General features: G+C 50.6%; 1 protein-coding gene and 1 long non-coding RNA gene across 5 annotated transcripts; one reads left to right on the forward strand and one right to left on the reverse strand.

The window, feature by feature from the left end:
* Positions 1–507: 507 nt before the first annotated feature.
* On the reverse strand, positions 508–8739 carry RIIAD1 (regulatory subunit of type II PKA R-subunit domain containing 1). Its single transcript, XM_039512218.1, has 4 exons — positions 8466–8739; positions 5454–5530; positions 3500–3546; positions 508–845 (listed from the first exon to the last, which is right to left on the reverse strand). Exons 1-4 carry the CDS (start codon positions 8547–8549, stop codon positions 772–774), a joined length of 282 nt encoding a protein of 93 aa, XP_039368152.1. The 5' UTR covers positions 8550–8739; the 3' UTR covers positions 508–771.
* LOC120390015 lies at positions 4664–19950 on the forward strand. 4 transcript variants are annotated; one of them, XR_005591014.1, is made up of 6 exons: positions 4664–5072; positions 6483–6580; positions 9217–9424; positions 10472–10576; positions 16636–16736; positions 17556–19950. It is a non-coding gene; the product is annotated as an uncharacterized LOC120390015 (long non-coding RNA). The 4 variants fall into 4 exon arrangements; XR_005591012.1 differs by having other exon boundaries at positions 4665–5113; XR_005591013.1 differs by lacking the exon at positions 9217–9424 and having other exon boundaries at positions 4672–5072.
* Positions 19951–21614: the final 1664 nt, after the last annotated feature.

The raw sequence follows: 21614 nt of genomic DNA on the forward strand, positions 1-21614 counted from the left end.
ACCACTGAACACCACAGGGTGCTACCCTCGTCCAAACACTAATGTGCAGCGCCCAGCACAATCTGCCCTGATCTCTGCTGGGGCCTCTACTTGCTGCGTGCTACAAATACTATTCCTAGTGGAGAAACGTTTCTAAAACTGTGGCTGACAGCTGAACACTGGCCTACCCTCTCAACACTGCCTCTGGTCCTCAGCTGCTCTCCTGAGAGACAGCCTCAGACCTCACAGGATCAAGTCCAAAGGAATGTATTTGTCCACATACACTGGCAAAGACAGAAAAAGGGTGGAGGACGAAGGGCAGGTGCGAGAGTGACTGATGGAGACCCTTGTGAGAAGCTAGCTGGTACCTCATTCCCATCACTACGACCACTGCAACTAGGGGGAAAAAATCTGCCCCATAAACAGCAACCCTCCTGCCATGAGATCTGCCTCCTGTCTTTGTACATTTCCTTTGCCAAGGAGAGAAGCCAGAGTAGGAAAAGGAAATTGTCCATGAATAGAACAGGGTTGACCAGCAGATCTATTTTAATGATGCCATCGGAACATACAGCTGTAAAGCATGAAACATCACCAGCAACACACATTGCTGCAATCTCTCTCTCTGCCTCCAGAGGACACTGTACAACTGAGAATTATTAGCCATATTGCAAAGCCTTCAAAATAAAAATAAACACATTCCAGAGAATCTGGAGGATAAATCTAAGAATCATCAAAAAAAATCTCCTAAATTTCTATCCTGCTTCAGCAAGGAAAGAGTGGGTCACATCTCTCTCAATTCACCTGGTTTGCTATTTCCGCTAGTTTTTTCTGTGTCTTCATTGGAAGCTCCGGATCCGTAAAATGTTCTGAAATGACAGAGAAAGGTGAAAAGAAATATTGGTCTAAGGCATCTTTTGTTTCATTCGGCGCCTACATGCAACGGTGATAGATAGGTGGCTGGACAGATGATAGATGTCTGGGGATGGATGGTGATAGACCGATAAGGCACATCTCCATCTCACTCCACACATGTCCGTGCTCGAGAGATGGGTCTATATGGTAAATTTGCTGCCCAAAATATTAACACAATTTCAAGTTGACCTCCAATGCCGTGTAGACTCCCAGACCATCAAATGCACCTACAGTCAAACCTCCGAAAGCCAGGAAATACACTTAAGGGCCCAGAATCACAAAGGTAGTTTAGGTGCCTAACGCCCATTGGAATCAATCAGTGAATCTGTCCCCGTAACACAGCGAAGGCAGTTGTGGTGTATGCAGAGCAATGACAGAACACAGAGCTGTGCGACACACCACACCACATTAAATACATCGGCATCAGCCCGCGCTCTTCTCCAGCAGTTTTCAGCTGCAGATCTCAAAGTGCTTTACAAAGGAGGGCCGTATCATTATCCCCATCTGTAAGATGGGGAAACTGAGGCCCAGGGAGAGGAAGTGACTTGCCCAAGGTCACCCAGCTGGCCAGCGGCAGATGGGAATAGAACACAGGGCTGGTGAGTCACTAGCCCACAGTGCCTTCATGCAAGTACCAGTGTAAATGGCATGTTTACTTACTCATTTATTATAGGGCAGCCCTGGCTGCGTCATACTGACAGTTCATCCCCAGGGGCTCTTGCCAGCTCCAGGGGGGCAGAGTTAAGGTTGTGGAGTGAGGCTGGTGTGCACCTTGCCACCAATCTTCCTCTTAGAGTCTAAACCTTCCTCTAACCAGCCCAAGATCCAGTTTCTAACCAGACTCTTCCTTAGCGGCTTGAGGGAAACCTCAGCGGGGGTGCCAGCATATGCCAGCCCCTGGCATCTAGACCTCCGTCCCAGCACAACAGAGCCAGATCTTTTGGAGAACAGTAAATCATTGGAGGCCCCAGTGGGCCATGAACGGGCTCATTCCAAACATCTGCAATGGCCGCAGGCCGCACCTTCCACAGCGAAGGACAACTGGAAACCCATGCAGTAGAAATCACAAGGCTGTAGTGGGGTGGCCACTGACTGAGCGCCCCCTCCTGGCCAGAGGTCACTCTGCAGTGCCCTGCTCCCAGCTTCTCCCCTCTTCAATGCCCCTTAATAACTCACAGTCCACAGGTAACGAAAACATGTTCCCCTCATGGGGTCCCGTTTATTGAGCCCTTACATACTGGCCCGTCAGGCCCCAACCCCAGTTCAGTCCTTCTCTCCCTGTAGGTCGGGAGTCCCCAGCACTAGGTCCTTCCTCAGCCCTTCTCCCAGTCAGAGTCTCTCCCAGGAGCCTTCTGCTCACTGCAGCTCCTCACTATCCCACCTCCCTCGGTCTCAAGGTCTTCTCTGCAGGAGCTTTTCCACATGCTCTGCAGTGTCTCGCCTTTGCCTGGGCTTCTCCTCTTCACTGCTGCCCTTCACAGGGTAATCCCCCTGCTCTCTCCCAGGAGCGGCTCATTCCATAATCAGTCGCCTCGTGCTGCTATCAGTGCCTGCAGCGTGTCAATCCCGAGAAACTCCACTGACTGCTGTCCGGGGCTCAGAAGCAGCCAATGTGCGCCCATACGCCAGGGCTCTGAAGCGACTGTCTCGTTCTCCAAAATCTCACCTTTCGTCAAAAAAACCAAACCAAACCCTACGTCTTGAGCTGCTATGGGGCAGAGATGGGAACGGAACGGAACCACTGCAGCGGGGTCTGCCTGAGTCTGCGGACGTAGGGTGGCAAAGCACATGGTCCCAGAATACTGGGCATTCCAGTACTTCTGGAAATAGTATTGGCCTGCCCCCTGCTGGCATGTCCCTGCCCCCTCAGCATTTGAGTTCACGCCAGATCAGGTGGAGCAGTGCACTCTTAAAAATGGTGTCCCCTGGCCAATACCAGACAGAACCATGGCTGGTTTGGTCCCAGTGCCGGATGCGGGACAAGCCACCCCAAAAGTCTGGTTCAAACCTGGACAGGTGGCCTCCCTAGCGAGAGCCTGGGACAGTCGCTCGGAGCGGTGTGAACTGTGTCATTCAGCTCCGCAACGGGTTAAGTCAGGTGCCCCGCCATGCTGATTTCATGGTCAACATCGTTAACAATTTCACTCCTCTTACATAAGCATGGAGACAAAGGGGTGCAGACTTACTTTGCCCAACTTATTCTGAGTGGCATCTCATTTTGATGCCTCACATGGGTGGCATTTGGGAGATGCCACCCATTATATTTTCCCTGCCAGGAGCAGAGTCTATGGGATCCCCAGGAGCGCCAAGCAGCAAAATGATCATATTTTGAATACACACACTACCTATCGTGAGCCGTGTCCCACTTTGGAAACTCACAGAGGCGGAGCTTATTTTGTGGGTGGAGCTTGGAATAGCTCCACCCTCCTTCCCCCCCCCTTCCAATTCAACCCTTGCATCAATGAGGTTGCTCTGGATTTACACTGGGGTAAGCTAGACAGAATCTGGCTCACTCTCTCTAAACTGTTGCCTCAATACTTCTGAAGATGATAATAATACTAACAGGTCTTGCTTTTCATGTCTAACAGGATTAAAATAATTGTTTTACCTGCTGCAAACTCAGGGATATTCTCTGGTCTTCTCAGCATAACTTCTCTGGGGAAAAAGGGGGAGAAATAGACTTTAAACCGAGTTTTACTGCTTGCTCTTGTGGTGGCTTATTATGTTAGCCCTGTCTGAAGATGCAGAAGACAAATTGGTAAATTACACTTTTATATTGGGAATCAATAAGCCAATTAGTTACTGAGGAGAAACATTTAATTTATGTTTGCCTTCAATTTTAGGGAATTTTATATTTATAAAACCCCACAACAATTTAGACTGGCACAGAGCTAAGGAATATTTATCACAATTAAAGCTTCCTCACTGAATTACACAGCCCTGCATTGGGAATCGATAAGATAATTAGTAACAAATGGGGGAGAAAACATACATTTCACCTGAAATAAAACCGCAAAAATTTCATCATGGTTAAATACTATCCCGGGATAATGTCCCAAGCATTGTGTAACCTGAAATCCTATTGAAAGCAATTAGATATTGGTGTGATGGACTGGGATCTGCATTCACCTACGCTCCTGCCATTCGGCTGGGTACCTCTGCAGGGAAAGGCCCAGTTCTGGCCTCATGCTGGCGTATTTCTGTTGGCTTTGATGGAGTTACTCCTGATTTACAGTAGGGTACATGTGAAGACAACCAGGCACACACTATCCATAATACATCAGGGTAAATCAACATAGCTGCAGTGAGGTCAGTGGAGCTATGCCAGCTTAAACCAGCTAAGGATCTGGCCCATGATTGGAGTGGGGGGAAAAAGGAGCCTCTCCCCTTCCCACAGTGGACTGCACCTCTTGCATGCCAGTAGAAACCCCGAAAATCCATCCAGTATGGGAGAAGGGGGCCTGCGCTAGCAATTGCAAATTCCTGCTGGGAATGGATGAGTTTAAAGCTGTTGACAGCTTCCACAAGTAGCTCTGATTCTCCCTGATAAAATCCTGCTGGGTCAGCTGCATGGAATGGGGGTCAGAACAGATGCCTGGGGGGTTACAGTGCACTTGCTAACTGCAAGCTGTTCCATGCTGGGAAGTGGGGGGAGATATTCACTGAATCATCTCATCTCTGGCTAATTGGTCACGTCAGGGTCTGGTCTTTTAAAGGGAGCTCAGGCCCAGTTTACACCTGTGCTTCACTCCCTCCCAGACCATGGGACTTGTAGTCCAGGGAGCATGTGACTGAGAGTGAGCGAGGCATGCTGGGAAGGTGGAAACAGCATAGAAAGGGAGAGAGCTCTGAAGAGAGCCACAGCTGTGAGGGGGGAGTCCTCCAGGGGTAGGCTGGGTCTAAGCCCAGGGATGGCAGAGGGTGACCATATGGACTATGTTTCTCCTCTGAGTGAGAGGGAGCTACAGCACTGAGAGGGGAAAGATTCATCCAGGGCAAAGGGACTGTGAAAACCTCTGTGACCCAAGCAGAGGCCCTGAGCCCAGGGAGGGCAAAAGGAACCAAGCGCCTGTGAGAGGGCTGCTTTCTGTTTGTCCTGGAAGGGGAAGACTTTTGACTTGGCCAGAGGACTAAATCAGACTGGGGAAGACCAGCTCCTGAGGAGGGGAAACTGAGGCATGGTGAGGCAACTGAGCCAACAGCAGCATGTCTGGTGTTGGAGGTAAATTTTCAAGACTCCAATTAGTACCAAGTGTCTGTGTTTCTTTTTATGGCTCTGGTCAGATTGAGTTGAAACTTTACCATCCTCTGATTATAGGGGTTATTTTTTGGCATTTCCTTTCTTTTCATAGAATATCAGGGTTGGAAGGGACCTCAGGAGGTATTTAGTCCAACCCTCTGCTCAAAGCAGGACCAATTCCCAGACAGATTTTTACCCCAGATCCCTAAATGGGCCCCCTCAAGGATTGAACTCACAACCCTGGGTTTAAGCAGGCCAAAGCTCAAACCACTGAGCTATCACTTCCCCCCAAGTGTCTGTGTTGTTGGGAAGATGAAATTACCTCAGAAATCCTGATAGCAGCAGCTCAACTTCTTTGTGAGACCTCAGGTACTTCTCATTGGCAATGCGAGTGTTAATCTGGGAGCAGAAACACAACAGCAAAGGTATGTTTAAGGAATGCAGCTCTGAACTGGAAGGAACCCCGTTTCATTAGTCCTACGGTGCCTCGCTGAAGCAGTAGTGATACATAGCAATTACGTAGGCCTCTGCATCTCCAAAGTGCTATGCAGATGCTAGGTAATCCTCCAGATTCCCCCTGTAAGGGATGATCCTGTAAATCAATATTTATGCCCATTACATTGATGGAGAAACTGAGGCACAGAAAGGTCACCTCTTCCACTAGGCACCAGTGGTAAAGCCAGGAATAGAACCCAGAGTCAGATACAAGACTGTACTCTCTGCTCTGCGGTGGAAGTAGACAAGTGTGACTGAATAGAGAATTGGGCAGTTGATTACAGTGGAGTAAATCCAAAGTGACAGTTCAGATTTACACTGCTCTTGCTGACAGTCCATTCTTGCTTGATCCAGGTCTAATCGCTAGACCCGGGCCTGATTCTCCTCTCAGCATTACACCGCTGTAATGCTATTGACTTCAACGGAGTGACACCTGATTTGCGTCAGTGTAGATCAAAGAACCAGGCCTACTGCCCTCCCAGAAAACGAACGGCGTGTGCTACATTTGGGCTTACGGGGGGCGGGGTGTGTGTGTAAGGAAAGGATTTTGCAATGGACTCTAAGACGGTCCTGTTTCATAAATAATCCTTGCGACAAACCTCTCATCCCTGAAAGGACTAAACAAACTGACAGGTTTCTCAGTGGGGTCCCCTTTGGCAATCTGTCAGACAACAAGGATCACTGGTTTTTTGTGGAAGTTTTGCATGAAAAGGTTTTCTCTAGAGGTCTAAGATAAAAGTTAATTCTGCCGATGAAGCACAGCAAGTGCTCTGAAAAGCTTTTCAGAGCACTCGCTGTGCTTCATAACAATTATTTTCTACAGTAGTTAATATCTGCTTCTTGTTTTTGTGCTTAGAGTCCCTAGCTGAGATCGGTGTCCTGTTGTGCTAGGTGTTGTACATACTAGAAACAGTCCCTGCCCTGAAGAGCTTGAGCAGAAACACAACAGCAAAGGTATGTTTAAGGGATGCAGCTCTGAACTGGCAGTAACCCGGTTTCGTTAGTCCAACGGTGCTTTGCTGAAGCACCAGTGATACATAGCATTTGCGTAGTCCTCTGCATCTCCAAAGTGCTATGCAGATGCTAGGTAATCCTCACAATTCCCCCTGTAAGGGATGAGCCTGTAAATCAATATTATGTATGCCCATTACATTGATGGAGAAACTGAGCACAGAAAGGTCACCTCTTCCACTAGGCTCCAGTGGTAGAGCCAAGAATAGAACCCAGGAATCCTGACAGACAAATTCTGAGAGTGACAGAGAGGCCCAGAAAGGTGGGGGATAAAACCCAGCTTTCCCGACTTTGCAGTCTATGCGCTAATAAACGTATTAGATTTTATTCACTGACATCCCTAGATCTAAGGTTTAATCTAAATCAGGCCCTGGGGAAGCTGAATGAGTAATTATCACCTTGATGAGAATATTCTCCCTAAATTGGAGGAATGACTGAAACGCACTAACGACTGATCAAACATCTTTTGAAATCCTAAATACGTTGACTCCGCAGATGGCAAAACGGAGCAGCTACAGTTTATGTGCAAAGGCGAAATGTGCGCTGGCTGGGTAGGGTCAAAAGCACTTCAACAGGGTTTTCTGGTTGTTTATCAGTAAATTGGATTGCCAGCCCTCCGGCTCATAGCTTTAAATCCAGGAATCTGTGATCTATCCTTGAGACCATTCCAGCTCAACATAACTAGAGCTGTGCAGATAATGGGTTTTTTCACTTGGCTGGCAACAAAATCAGAAAACATTTATTTTGGGTCAAACTGAAAATGAGCTTTTTTTCAAAACTTTTTTTTGGCATATCAAAGAAAAATATTTTGAGTCCAATGAAACGTTTCTTTCAAGTCTAAATGAAACATTTTGATTTGATTCTGAGCATTTTTAAACACTCTTGATTGTTAATAGCATTAAAGGAAACTTTGGAACAAAAAGTTGTTTTGAACTAAAAAAAAAAAATCAAACCATTTTGATTATTTTTGGACTTTTTTCCCCAAGGTTTTTCGACTAAAACAATTCCGCAAACCTGACACGAATTCATAACACATTTCAGTGTTGCTGAATCTGCATTTTTGGCTTAAAAAAAAAGTTTCTTAGGAAATAATAGATTCTGGGACTGGACATCAAGGGATGGAGCATTCAACAGCAGAGTCAAGGGAGAGAATTAGTTCAGGAGTGGGTGGATCGGCCTGCATCTTGCAGGAGGTCAGACTAGATGATCATAATGGTCCCTTCTGATCTTGAATTCTATGATAATTACCCTGTTCGCTTGCACTGGCCATGCACAACAGGTCTGACCCAGTCTGGCTGTTCTTATTTAGAACAGGATGAAAATTAACACTTTCGGGTGACAATTCTGGGAGTGAAACCAGGACTCGATCAAACTCTGTGCCCCCATCCCCATGCCTCGCTCATGCCACCGATGTCTTGCCAATAGCCCTTATACGGTCAAGACAGCCCATAAAACAGCTTAAACAAAATGATCGGGTAAGAAATCCAGTCTTCCCCCGGGAGTGACCGGGACCAGCAGCACCGCCCCCCCCGCCCCCCTTACTGGGGGCACGACATAGGGTTGTAGAACTAACCCTTAACATCCCCAATTAAGGGGTCCTGGAGCTGCCTCAGGCCTGCACCCTACTTTGGGAGGGAAGAAGAGGAGAAATGCCTCCCAGACTGAAAAGTTTTTTTGGGGGGGGAGCAGCCCTCCTTTTGGGAGAGGGGAACCTTTCTCCACCCCCTCCTGTGTTAAGGTGGGATTGCCCCATTATTTGGGGGGGGTTCTCTTGGACCCAGCCCCCCCCTCACTTTAAGGGGGTGCCCCAGCTCCCCCCCACACACACCTTGAACTCCATGAGCTGTGCCTGCTGCTCTGGGCTCAGGGCCCCCAGATCCAGCCCCTCCAAGCCGGAGGCCACATCAGCCATTTTGTTTGCTCAGGCAAGCTGCTGGGGTTGCTATGGGGACGGCTCCAGCAGGCCCAGCCTTGTTCTGAATCCTGAGCCTCCCTCCAGCCCTGGGGTGGGGCCGCAGGCCGGGGCCTCCCCTTCCCCAGCAGCAGGGGAGGAATTTACTCCGGCCTCACCTCAGAACTGGGGGCAACCCCCCCTCCCCAAAATCATGCCCAGATGGAGGGCAGAACCCCCCAACCCAGCGTGCGGGACGCCACCCACCCCAGTGATCACGGGACTGAAAATGGCACTTGGACCATGAAATTAGCCTGCCTGTCTATGCGCCGTCTCTGGCCAGTTACGCCCTCTGGTTCTCATGCGCTAGCCCCAGGCTGCAATGTTTGGGCTGCAAACCATTGTGGGGATATCGCCAGGGCCAACTCTCATGATATTTAGTGTGGGTCTTGTTGTGTTTTTAAAACCCCAGCTCTTGGAGTCATGGGAATGCCCAAGAATCTCTCCTTCTGCTTAAAGAGGAAAAAGTATATTTTTCACCCACGAGGTTGCAGAGAAAAAGTAAAAAACGTGACCCAAATGCTCTCAGAAACCAGGAGGCAAAAAAACAGAACCCACAACTCGTTTGTTTCTTTAAAATCTCATGATTTTTAAGACAATCTCATTTTTGTTGTTGTTTGTTTTTTAGGAGCAGTCATGATTTTTGGATTCATCAGGCCACCAGTACCAAGATTTATTTATTTATTCAAATATCAATTTCCATCAGAACTTGAAAACAAATCATTCTAACCATGGAAACTTTTTGATTGGCGCCGAGATTGGCTTGGATTACAAAACCCAAATTTGGGGCTGACGCAGGCTTTTCCAGTGTGAACGACCCCAGGCACCCAATAATTGTGAGATTGAAAAAATGAAGTGTGGGGAGGCCGCTTTTCTTTTTCTTTCTGATTTATATTTTTTCAGTGCACGGGTCACGATTTCAAGCTTTTCTCAGCAAGCAGGCGAGCTACAAATTAGTGTTTTAATGAAATAAGGCTGCCTTTTTAAATGCTGCGTGTCTGTTTTCTCTAAGCACAGATGGTAGGCGGAGTGAAAACTAAGCCTAAATCAGAGATGGCTAAGCCAAGCTTATCTCCAGGTAAAGGATTTTGTCTAATTTGGCTCTGCTCTATCTCATTATTCCCTGTGAAAGGAATGGAAGGGGAAAGCACTGCCGTCCCACGTGATCTAAATAAGCAGACACAGGACAGACTGCGTGTAACTTCTTAATCTTCTAGATGTTAATTTACACACACAGAGGTTGAAAAATGGGGGCCAGTTGTGACGGGCTCTCCTGTGATGCTCCAGGGGCATATAGGAGCCATAAATAAACTTCAAAGGATCAGGGAAAAGCTGGATACGCACCCATATACTGTCCCCAAACCCCAGCGGAGGGGATGTGGGGGGTATGGATAGGGATTGGGAGGAGGAAGAAGGAGTTCGCATTGCCAGCTCTCATGATTTTACTTTTAGTCTTGCGATATTTGGTGATAAAGATCAACTCCTAGAGCCATGTGATTAAATGAGAATCTCTGCTCCCCTCCCCCCCAAAAGTAGGGTGGGTGCAGAGAAAAGCTTGAAAACATGGCCCCAAAGGCCCAGAAAGCAAAGAAAAAGAACCTAATTATATTATTTTGACGATCTCGTGATTTTTAAGCTAATCTTGTGGTTTTTAGGGGCCAGACGTGATTTTTAGACACATGGGGTTGGCAGTATGGTAGCTGTAGCATTTGGTGTGCCTATGGAGGGGCTAGGCAGCGGCCCAGCCAATAGGCAGCTCCGAAGAGGCCTTTGTAAATCTAGAGCAGCCCCAAGAACACTCCAGTTTACGGCGGTGACGGCTTGGAATACACTCAGCACTAAGTGAAGTGGTATAAAACTTTGCTTGTCTGTTTTCCCCCTAGGCTGCGTCTCCAGAACAGAACATCCCTGAAGCTTTAAAGCAAACCTGGTTGGATTCATTTAAAGACTGGTTATAATCAGCAAAGCAGTTCTGCAAGAAACCACATGTGAGTGTCCTGCTTTAATCATCCGGGTAAATTCCACATAGATTTTGCCTTCTTAACTTGTGGAGACCCCACAGATGGTCCCTCCATAAGCTCCAGAAAACCTTTAGGGTCCTTTTGCCTCTTGCATCACAGGCACTGATGAAGATCCTGCAGTTAGGATGTAGAATTGACAATTTTGATGAGTTGTAAAGCTGGGAGACTTAACTTGAAGAGCCATATGGTGCTCTTATGAACAAAAGGAAGGTACCATTCTTACTTAGCACTTCTAATTATAAAAATAGCCTTTGGAACATCTAGCTTATATTTCAGAATCTTAAAGAACTTTGAAAATGTTAATTAACCCTTAGAGTGTTAATACTCTGTCTACAGATGGGGAAACTGAGGCAGAGAGTGCTTGTGCACTCTCATCTATTTTTGTCTATCTGCTGTCTCTTGTTTTACACAGACAAGTGGGGCAAGGGCCACCTTCTCAATGGTGTGTACAGTGCCTGGAACAATGGGGTGCTGATCCCTGATTAGGGCCTCTAGTGCTATCGTAATACAAAGAACAACAATTAAGTGACTTGCCCAAGGTCATGCAGTGACTCAGTGGCAGAGTCAGGAAAAAGAGCCCAAGAGTCCCGAATCCCAGTCCCCTGCTTTAACCACTAGACTCCACTTCCAATTATCATTTCCACTTGAAAAGGATGCAGTTACATAAGCATAAAAACCGTCTCTGGCTCAAACGTTGCAGGATTCAGGGCTTGCTGTAAATGTCACATAATAAGCCAGCCATGTATTTGCCCTATGACCGAATGAGCATCTGCCCTACCACAGGGCCCTCTGTGGAACTGTGTAGCATCGTGGACTCTAGAACCATGGGCGCTGCTGATTATAGTTTAAAAACCAGGCAACCAGCAGTCTATTTCTGCCCCCGACACGTACCGATTCCTGCCTTCCTGTGGCTTATGCTGCAAAGAGCTAAGAGAAAAGAGGAGGCATCTGCTCCCAAAGCCTGCTGCTTTTCTTGGCAAGGAGTTCCCATGCCATGGCAGGAAGGGAAAAGAAATAGATCTCCGTCTATGGCTGGGCCTGTCTCTGCTCTCAAGGACGAGGGGAAGGAAGGGCTGAGGGTTCTAATAGTGATGAGTTTGTGGGGTCATGGTAAAGTTCCCAGTGACAAATGTCCCCATCATTCATTGGAGTCTTGGTAGACGTCTGAGCAGGGGAGTAACAGAGTGGGGAGACTCCCCTTCCAGGGCTAAGGTAGACGGGTCGGGCAGGGACTTTGCCCAGCTTGTGTCTTGTGGATACACCCCAATAGGCCCTGATTCTCAGCTCCCACTGGGGTAAATCAGGAGTAGCTCCATTGATGCCAGTGTATTATCAATCACATGTATTAGGGTGGTGCCAAAGGGCCAAACGAGCATGGGAAGCCCAGTGTGGAAGGTGCTGTACAGACAGAGCAGTACAGAGTCCCTGCCCCCAGTTACAACCTAACTAGAGCAGCCAGCATGGGGTCGGGATGGAACACGCCAGCTGAGCGACCAGTGCACTGGCAGCAGCAGGGCCGGCTTTAGGGCGATTCAGCCGATTCCCCAGAATCGGGCCCCGCAACGTCCCGAAGGAGCTGCCACCGAAGTCCCGCCACTGTCTTCGGCGGCAGCTCAACCGCTGCTACGGAGGAAGTTCCCTCTGCCGAAATGCCGCCAAAGGCACCAGCAGCCGATTGAGCTGCCACTGAAGTCCTGGCACTGTCAGCGGCGGCAGCTCAATCGTTGCCACTGTCTTCGGCGGCATTTCGGCAGAGGGACCTTCCTCCGCGGCAGCGATTGAGCCGCTGCCGAAGACAGCAGCGGGACTTCGGCCGCAGCTCCTTCGAATCGGGCCCCACGGTGCCTAAAGCCAGCCCTGGGCAGCAGATGGTGTGTTAGTGCCATGATCTTTCTAGTGTGGGTGGGTTTAGTTCAGAGGGGATCAGTTCCCTGGGCTGAAAAGGGAAGAGAGTGCAGGGCCAGGGCAGGGGAGAAGAGGGTAAGAAAAGCAAGTGTGGCGTGACGGAGGATGACTGTAGTTGCACCAGTGTAAAATGGGTAGGAAGCCAGCCCAGCCAGCGAGGACCCAATCCATCGTCGCACTTGTGTTTCTTACACCTGTGATAGACCCAGGCCAGTTGGGAACAGCAGAGTAGTCGAAGGCAGATATACTGGCCACTGGATAAGCAGTTTTCTGTTCCCTGAGTGGCCAGAGCAGGGGCTGCTCCAGGCTAATGAGAACACCTGACTCCAATTAACCTGCTAAGAGTCAGGTGAGGCTGTTAAGCACCTGACTCTAATTAAGGCCCCTCTGATGCTATAAAAGGGCTCACTCCAGTTAGGCCAAAGGGAGCCAGAGGAGAGGAAGTGTGTGTGAGGAACTGGGAGCAAGAGGCGTGCAAGAAGCTGCGAGTGAGTAGGCACTGCTGGAGGACTGAGAAGTACAAGCGTTATCAGACATCAGGAGGAAGGTCTGGTGGTGAGGACAAAGAAGGTATTGGGAGGAGGCCATGGGGAAGTAACCCAGGGAGTTGTAGCTGTCGTGCAGCTGTCCCAGGAGGCACTCTAGACAGCTGCAGTCTACAGGGCCCTGGGCTGGAACCCGGAGTAGAGGCTGGGCCCGGGTTCCCCCCAAACCTCCCAACTCCTGATCAAACACAGGAGGAATTGACCTGGACTGTGGCTTCTACCAGAGGGGAAGGTCTCTGTTTCCTGACCCACAGGGTGAATCTGAGATGAGCAAATCCACCAATAAGCGCAGGACCCACCAAGGTAGAGGAGGACCTTTGTCACACACCATTCAAGGTGCGTGCATGACACTGGCATTCTGGTTGGGCTGGATGCTCACTCTGCACTGGAGTAAATGGCGCCGATATCTCCTTGGCCCACATCCACCCAGCCCCAAAGCCAGGCACTTTGCTCTGCGTCTGTCCGTAAGGAGCTAAAGCAGCTAATGCTAAACCGAGATTACAGCCATTGGCCGCCCTGTTGGCAAACTGATCGACACGGGACAGTTTGTGCTGACTCTGCCCATCTTTGACCGACTTCAGGCTCAGAACCCTCTGCTGGGACGGGATTCTGAAAAGCCTGTTCAGCTCAAGCTGTTTTGCTTAAAGATTTAATGTGCACGTCTGAGTATTAAAGATCCCCCATAAAGGGATTTTTATATAGATAGATTAAAATGTAACTGCATGTCAGGGCTCATAATTTACTGGGGGTGACTTGTTGGGAGAGGAAATATTTTATTAGCTGTCAGGGAAGTTAGGACTGGTCTGACACCACTAGGACAAAGGGACAGGTTTACATTGGAACTTATGAGCTGCCAGAGCTGAGGCCAACCAGCAGATCACAGGATGAACTTTGCTTTGGGTTTAGTTTCATGCTGGGGGTTGGAAACTTGCTCTGAGTTGCTTCAGACCCCCACATTTAGAGCGAGACGTCATTGAGTTTGAATGAGTGTCAGGATGACACGTGTGGAATCAAGGAGCAAGGTTTGCATTCAGATTTCCAGTCCCAGTGTCTTCTCTGCTGAGTATTTGGATATGGGTGGAGCCGGGTTTTTGGTCCAGCCCACTACAGGGCCATTGCAAAAGAGAGATCTGGTTGGACTGCTAACACAGGGCAGCTGGGATGGAAAGGTTTGGCTCAGATCAAAGGCTTGCTCAGCTCTGCAAACCTGGTCAAGGTTTGGGGGTCTGTAGCAAAGAACAAACCCAGGTGAGGCTTGCCTGGGTTTCCCAATTCTCTTACGAAGGATCTGTACATCTCTAAATGAAGAGACCAAGCGGTATGTATAGCCCACTGCCCCTTACGTGTATGGGTAGAGGGGACGGATGGACCAGTGGTTAGAACACTGGCTGAGCCCTGGGTTCAGATACGCCAGTAACGGGGGTCAGATAAGGACCGTAGATTCGTCAGCTGAGAGAGAAAGCCCTATCCCAGGCTACCCCGATCTATGCACCGGGGAGGTGAGCAGCTCAGCTCGCCCCCTGCACTAGGATCTGCCATTCCTCGGATCCCAGCTGGTGTCATCGTGATGATGTCACAGCCTGATGCAATGTCATCACACTCTGGACAGACCTGTGAAAATCAGGGCTGCTTTAACCACTAAACCACACTCCTGTCCACAGGTGGAACTAGAACCCAGGAGTCTAGATTTGCTTTAATCACACTCCCTTCTATGGGTGGAATTAGGCTGCAAGAGTCCTGCTTCCTACTGCTTGGCACTAACCACTAAACAACACTCCCCTCTGGAGCTGGGATTAGACCCTGGGAGTCCTCATGCCCAGTCCCTGATCTAACCCCAGAACAAAACTCCTCGTTACTATATGAAGAGTAACAAGGGTGAAAATTGGTTGATCCTAAACACTTTGAGGAGCAGTTAGTATTAGCACTGCACTGGTGCCTATAGCAGAGATTCGGGGGCGGGACAGGACCTGGGGGGGTTGTTTTCATATCAAATGAGGAAAATCTGGTTAGAGAGTCCCTGACCCATGAGCTGACAGCTGGGTCCCTCCATGGCTCTCAGCCCTCCTGGTCCAATCAGATCCCTCTGCTCAGCCAGCCCATTTTATAAATAGCTTTCTGCACCACGTGTCTCTTCAAAATGTCAGAGTGGGGAGAATGACAAAAGGTACTTCAGGCAAAATCAGGGACATGGAAAGGTTAAGACTTGAGCATTTCACGGGGAAAACATGGAGTTCTCTGAGATCCAGCAGCCTGTCTGCAAGGGACTGTTGGGTGAACAGCTGACAGGCCTGCATTTATAAGAATGAGAAGAACGAGGGGGGATTTGATAGCTGCTTTCAACTACCTGAAAGGGGGTTGCAAAGAGAATGGATCTAGACTGTTCTCAGTGGTAGCAGATGACAGAACAAGGAGTAATGGTCTCAAGTTGCAGTGGGGGAGGTTTAGGTTGGATATTAGGAAAAACTTTTTCACTAGGAGGGTGGTGAAGCACTGAGATGGGTTCCCGATGGAGGTGGTGGAATCTCCTTCCTTAGAAGTTTTTAAGATCAGGCTTGACAAAGCCCTGGCTGAGGTGATTTAGTTGGGGTTTGGTCCTGCTTTGAGCAGGGGGTTGGACGAGATACCTCCTGAGGTCCCTTCCAACCCTGATATTCTATGATCCTATAAAGAGGAGGGGGGAATTGCACAAAGAGCAGGGGGTCATCCTGAATGTGGCATGGGAGCAGCTGTGGTGCTGTGGGTTTAGCACAGGGCTGGGAGTCAGGACTCCTGGGTCCTCTTCTGGGCTCCAGAAAGGAGCATGGGCTAGTGCAGGGGAAGTGGGTTCTACTCTTGGCACTGGGGTGGGGAGTGTGGTCTAGTGGTAAGAGCAGTTAACAGTGAGAGAGGACTTAGGGGTTTGATTCTGGGCAGTGAGAAGGGTTGTGAGCCAGTAGTTACACCAGAATTTTGTGTCCCTGCAGAGAGTCTGGATTCCTGAGTTCTTTTCCCATCTCTGCCACTGATGTGCTATGTGACTGCTGTCAAGTCACACGTGTTTGTGCCTCAGTGTCCCCATCTATAAAATGGGGGTTAATGATACTTTAAGATCCAGGAACAAAAGGGACTATTCACATGCTGTGGTATTAAGTTGAGGACCTGATCCAGACCATAAGTTTTATTATCCAGCTAAACTGCCCCAAACCTGCAGGCCCCTGCCCTCTGATTGCAATGTAACAAATTCATGACTACTCAGGAGCGTCACAGCTATTGCTGTGCTGCACAGCATGGCTCAACAGCAGGGACAGAACTCAAATCTTCCTTCTCCAAAAGCTCCTTGACTTAATGGAGAGTCTCCATTAGCTGTTAGCAGTAGAGGACCTATGACACACAGTTGTGTAGTTCTGATTCCATCCAGTAGAAGGAAGTGGTGCACAAAAGAAAACGTGCTTCTGAGAGTTTTTTTCAAACATCTTGTGCTGGCTGCATCCCAACACTGCTGCATTAGATCCAGGGCCTGGTCTCTCTACATCCCCCACAACCTTCAACGGATTGCTTTCTTAATTGCTCAACAGCTGTTTTCCTGGCTTCTCCCAGGTGGCAGTTGCTTTGGATCCATGGAGCGACCAGCAGTGGGCGCTGATCTGCAAGACAGCCCTTCACCTCCCAAGAGACTTGCTTCCTATTTGCATTGCCGGGTAAATACTATTTCCCCTTTCTACTGCACCATGGGAGTTGGTAGAACTGAGTGCTCTGGAGCTACAATCCGGGATGTAGGCTAGCAAAACCTAGGCACCTTCTGATATGGCAGATGCTTCTTTTTTTTTTAATTATAAAAGGATGTTTTTAATTTGGTAACAAAATGTGCTTGTCTATTTCCTGACCCCAGCTTGGCTCTGGTGAAAAGGGGAGTTCCACACTTGGTCCCCCTCTCCTGCTGTAGCCACTAGACCAGTAGCATAGCTAGTGGGGTTCAGTGGAAGCAGCCGCTTCCCCTCAGGGCGGCAGGCGTGGAAGCGGCACCTGCCAGCCGGCTCTGCCAGCAGCACGGCCAGAGGAGCCATGCGGAGGCGGCAGACGCAGCCGGAGGAGCGAGGGGGCCGGCTCCTCTGCTCAGGGCTCGGTGGCCAAGCACTTCCCGCCCCCACCCCTTGCTAATGCGGCGGGCGGGGGGAGGCGAAAGGGCCGTTGTGCCTTTAAGGCTGCCTGGCTGGCGAGCCCAGCATGGAGCGCGCCAAGCGCTGGGAAAAGGCCGGGGACGGGCGGAGGCGCAGGAGGGAAGGTGAGCGGGGGGTGGTGGTGCTGGTGTCCGGTGGGGGGCGTGGCCAGAGGAGGAGCCAAGGGAGGGCGCCTTTTTTATGTTTGCTCCCCCTACACTGAAAACCTGGCTATGCCACTGCACTAGACCCCACTCCCCTCCTAGAGCAGGGGTTGGAACCCAGGAGTCCTGGCTCCCAGGACCCCTGCTCTAACCACTAGTCCCCACTCCCAAACATGAGCTTTATCCTTGTGTACAGAGCTCCACTGTGTCAGGGGAAGTCATCAACCACAGTCTTCACCCCAGAGCTGTAGACTCTGAGATACGCTGGGCCTCAGCCACGGAGCACTTTGAAGATAAGGCCCGAGACCTTGAACTGGATTTGCTATTCTGTGGGAAGCCATCAGAGAGAGTGGTACTGTGGTGCTGAGGAGACCCACTGTCATGTTTGGAACTTGCTGGAGTTCCCTGAGCGCAGAAGGCTTCATCCCCAGGTCTATTGCATTGTTGTGGTCCAGCCGAAAGGTGATGTAGGCCTGAATAACTTGGGATGGAGTCTCCTCACGGACCGTAGATGGTTGGAAGGGCCTGGAAAGTGCTATGTGAAAGCTCAGCAAGGAATCCAAGAGCATTCCTAGAGTGAGTTGACCCATTGGGCATGAGCCTTCAACCAAAGGAGAATGTGCCATGGTCCGAACCTTTCAAAATACTTCCACCAGCATCACCTCTGTCTTGCTTGCATTCAGCTTCAGCTCACGGATAAAGAACATCTGGCTGATCTCCTCCAAGCACTGGGCCATCTTGGTGGTAGCATGCGGAGAAGGCTAGGTAGGGCTATGCGTCTTCTGCATATTGCTGGCACAGTGGTCCATGTTGTCTGACCAGTTCACCCAGTGGCGATGTTTAGAATAGGACTGGAGAGAGAACTGGTCCTTGTGGAGCTCTACAGGAGAGGGAACTAGTGGTGGAGGTGCAGCATCCAAACCCGATTCTCTGGGTGTCCCCCTCCAGGAAGGACTCAAACCGTTTTAGCTTATAACCCTGGCCCCCCGCCACCTCTCTTGGAGAAGACAGCACTATCTCAGCGCTGACAGGGTCAAATGCATTGTTAAACAGTTGGTGTAAGAATCCAGAGGCCCAGAACCCAGCTGTGCAGGGGAGGGTGCTTCCGTGCCACCATCTGGCAGAGTGGTGATCCAAATCCTGGGGACTAAGCACCACAGGAAGTGCTGCCCACAAACATCTGATTGGCAGCACACCCCCTGGGACCTCTGATTGGTCCAGCCCACTATTTAAGCATGGAAGAAGCTTTAGGAAGCTGTTGTTGCAACAAACCCTGCTCTGGACTCGGGCTCTGTTTCCCAGGCTTCACCCCTGACTCCAGCTCTGACCCCTGGCTTGACTCCTGATTCCAGACTCTTGATCTCTGACTCTGGCTTTGCCCCCGGCTCCAGCTCCTGAACCAACCCCTAAGCCCTATTCCTGCTCTGACTCCTGGACCTGCCTGCTGGGTCAGACTGCCCATGTCCTGGTTGTGACAACTGTTTCCTTTCGCCCCACAGAAGAGGGTGCCCTTCCCTAATGAGGGAGACATTCCTCTTGAGGTAATTGTGTGCAAAAAGATCATGTTGGTACAGCCTGTTGGCACCTGTGGGGGTGGAAGATGCTGCCTCATTGGGAGATGGTGCTGCATCAGCTGAAGATGCTATCGGCAATGAATAAAGCCCTCGGGTCTTTCAAGGAAAACTCCCAGAACTTTGAGTAGAAAGAACCAACCCGTGAGTGGGCTAGAACCACCCCGGGAGTGAGTTTTGCTCCTGTTTTAGACGGTTTTGCTCATTCCACCGATGCCACCTAAAGGGAGTTTTTCTTTAAAGTGAAAACTATTTTTTTTTCTCTCCCAAGGTCTGTCTGACGAGGTTCTAATTAAAAGAAGGAAAGATGTAAAATCAGAATGCCCAAAATAGCTCCCTGGAAAGGTCAGGTGCTCAGCTAGTCAATACTTTTACCAAGATTACACGCCGGCTGAGATCTTGTGTGACGACGACCTTCAGCCGGCTGGAGACAATAGCAGAGGGGACGTATGAACAGCTGGGGAGCAGTTTCCCCCACCCCCACCCCATTTTTCAAAAAGAAACTGCTAGAGAAGTGAGGGACAATGGCGCACCCGCAGCCCAGCTCTGGGTCGTGGTTGTAGGCGATGGAAATCTGCAGGGGCTCTGCTAAGGTCAATGAGAGGTGGTGTGGCTGGACCGAGGCTGGCTATTTGGGGCTCCTTTTAAACAACTGCAGGAGCCAATGTGCCCCCTCTCCAAACCCTAAGATGCACCCCTGTTGCTATGACCCCCAATAGAGCTTTGCAGGAACATAGAACAGATCTGCCCCAGCCATGCCCCCACCCCAGCACGCCCCCCTGTGGCAGGGGCTCTGGTGGTGGCAGTGCAGCTGGCGGAGATGGCTCTGCACTGGCATAGGGCCCCCATGTGCCAGGGGCCCCCCGATGGCCCCTTTGTGCCAACTTAGCTGGCAGAAAGCAGCTCTCGGGCAATGCCGAGGAGAGTTTACCCCTGGCGTGACTCAGATCTGAGCCTGCCAGGAAGAGCAAGATGCCGCCGTAGAACTGGGAGTAACGGACTTCGGTGGGGTTGCAGCTGCAGAATCTGGCCCAGTGCCACTTTCCCAAACCTGATCATTCCAGAGGCACGTGCGCCGGTGGTGGGCAAATCTTATGAGTATCCCCAGTGCGCGATCTCTGCCCCCTGCTCAAACCAGGGGGAGGCTGGGTAAAAATATGATCATTATCTCCTGCCGAGTGGCTCCCACGCAGAGGGGCTGGCGGGGGACAAGGGTGAGTCTAATGTGATTGCACCTGGTCTGTGAAAGAGAGGATCAGCCAATGGTTTACTCCAACGCAGAACGCTGACAACTTTAACACTTGCTTGCAGTCATCTGGCTGAGCGGGCAGGGCTAGCTCGAGGGTTCCTCGTGGGTCCCCCGGCTGTAACAGCCTCTCAGCAACAGCCCAAGGTATTTTCCTTACAGAGTGGGGTGATCTTGCTAAGTCTTGGCCACTCCCCGAGGGCCGCAAGGTGCCGAGCCTGGGCTGCCGAAGTGGGGGTGAGTGCAGGCAAGCCCAGGGCTGGATCTCCTGGCCAGCCGGGCAGGGAGCGGGTGACACTGCCCAGAGCTGCCAACCTGGCAGAGAGGCACAGGCAGCAGGGCGAGCCAGCAGGCCAACCCCTGGGTCCCTCATTCCCATGGATACAGGCAGTGGCCACCACACCTGCTCTCCTCCTACTAGGTGGTTAGGGAGTGTATGCCTGGGGGAGCTCAAACTCCTCCCTGTGCAGCCTGGCTGGGCTCCGGGGCCAGGAGCTGGTCTCTGAGCCCTGCGCTGCTGCTCTCAAACTGAAAGAACGGGCGCCAAAGTACACGTCCGCCCAGGGCCCCGTTTTCCCTGTCAGGAGTCCTAACCCCCTTGTCCTCCCCACTCTAACCACTAGGTGACACTTCTTCCAGAGCCAGGAATGAAACCCCAAACTCCTGACCCCTGGCTTTCCCCCAGACACGCTAACCACTAGATCACACTCCCTTCCCATAGCACAGAATAGAACCCAGGAGTCCTGACCCCCAGCTTCCTCCCCACCACCACCTGCTATAACCACTAGATCACACTCCCTTCCCAGAGCAGGGAATAGAACCGAGTAGTTCTGACTGCTAGACTCCCTGCTGTAACCACTGGACACCACTCCCCTCCCATAGCAGGGAATAGAACCCAGGAGTCCTGACCCCCGCCCCACTTCCTCCCCACCACCACCTGCTGTAATCACTAGATAACGCTCCCCTCCCAGAGCAGGGACTAGAACCCAGGTGTCTTTGCTCTGACCGCTGAGAGATACTGCCTCCTTGGGCTCAAGAGAACACAGGGAGATGGTCCCTTGCTAAGCACTTAAAAGCACTGAAGTGCAGAGGCCCAGTATCCCAGAGCCTGGCTCAGCCAGGTGCTTTCTACCCCTCACACAATAGCATGGGGGGTGGGGGAGGAGGGGTATTCAGCTAGTGATTGGAGGCAGGTGGTTCTCAGCTGCGCTCTAGCGAGGTTTTGGCTGGTGCCGGCAGAGAGATGGGAGCAGGGTTTGGGGCAGATGTCACCCTGCGGCATTGCTACCGATCAGCTGCCTTTCAATCCAGAAGGGGAGGGGGCCCGATTTCAGCCTGGGTCCCTGTCCAGTGTGGCAGTGCTGGTGTCCGGGAGGAGCGACGTGGGCCCACAGGTCTGTGCTCCAGATGCAGTGGCAGAGGGAAGAATCTTGGAGTA

This window comes from Mauremys reevesii, linkage group 24, assembly GCF_016161935.1.
Source record: "Mauremys reevesii isolate NIE-2019 linkage group 24, ASM1616193v1, whole genome shotgun sequence".
NCBI lineage: Eukaryota > Metazoa > Chordata > Testudines > Geoemydidae > Mauremys > Mauremys reevesii.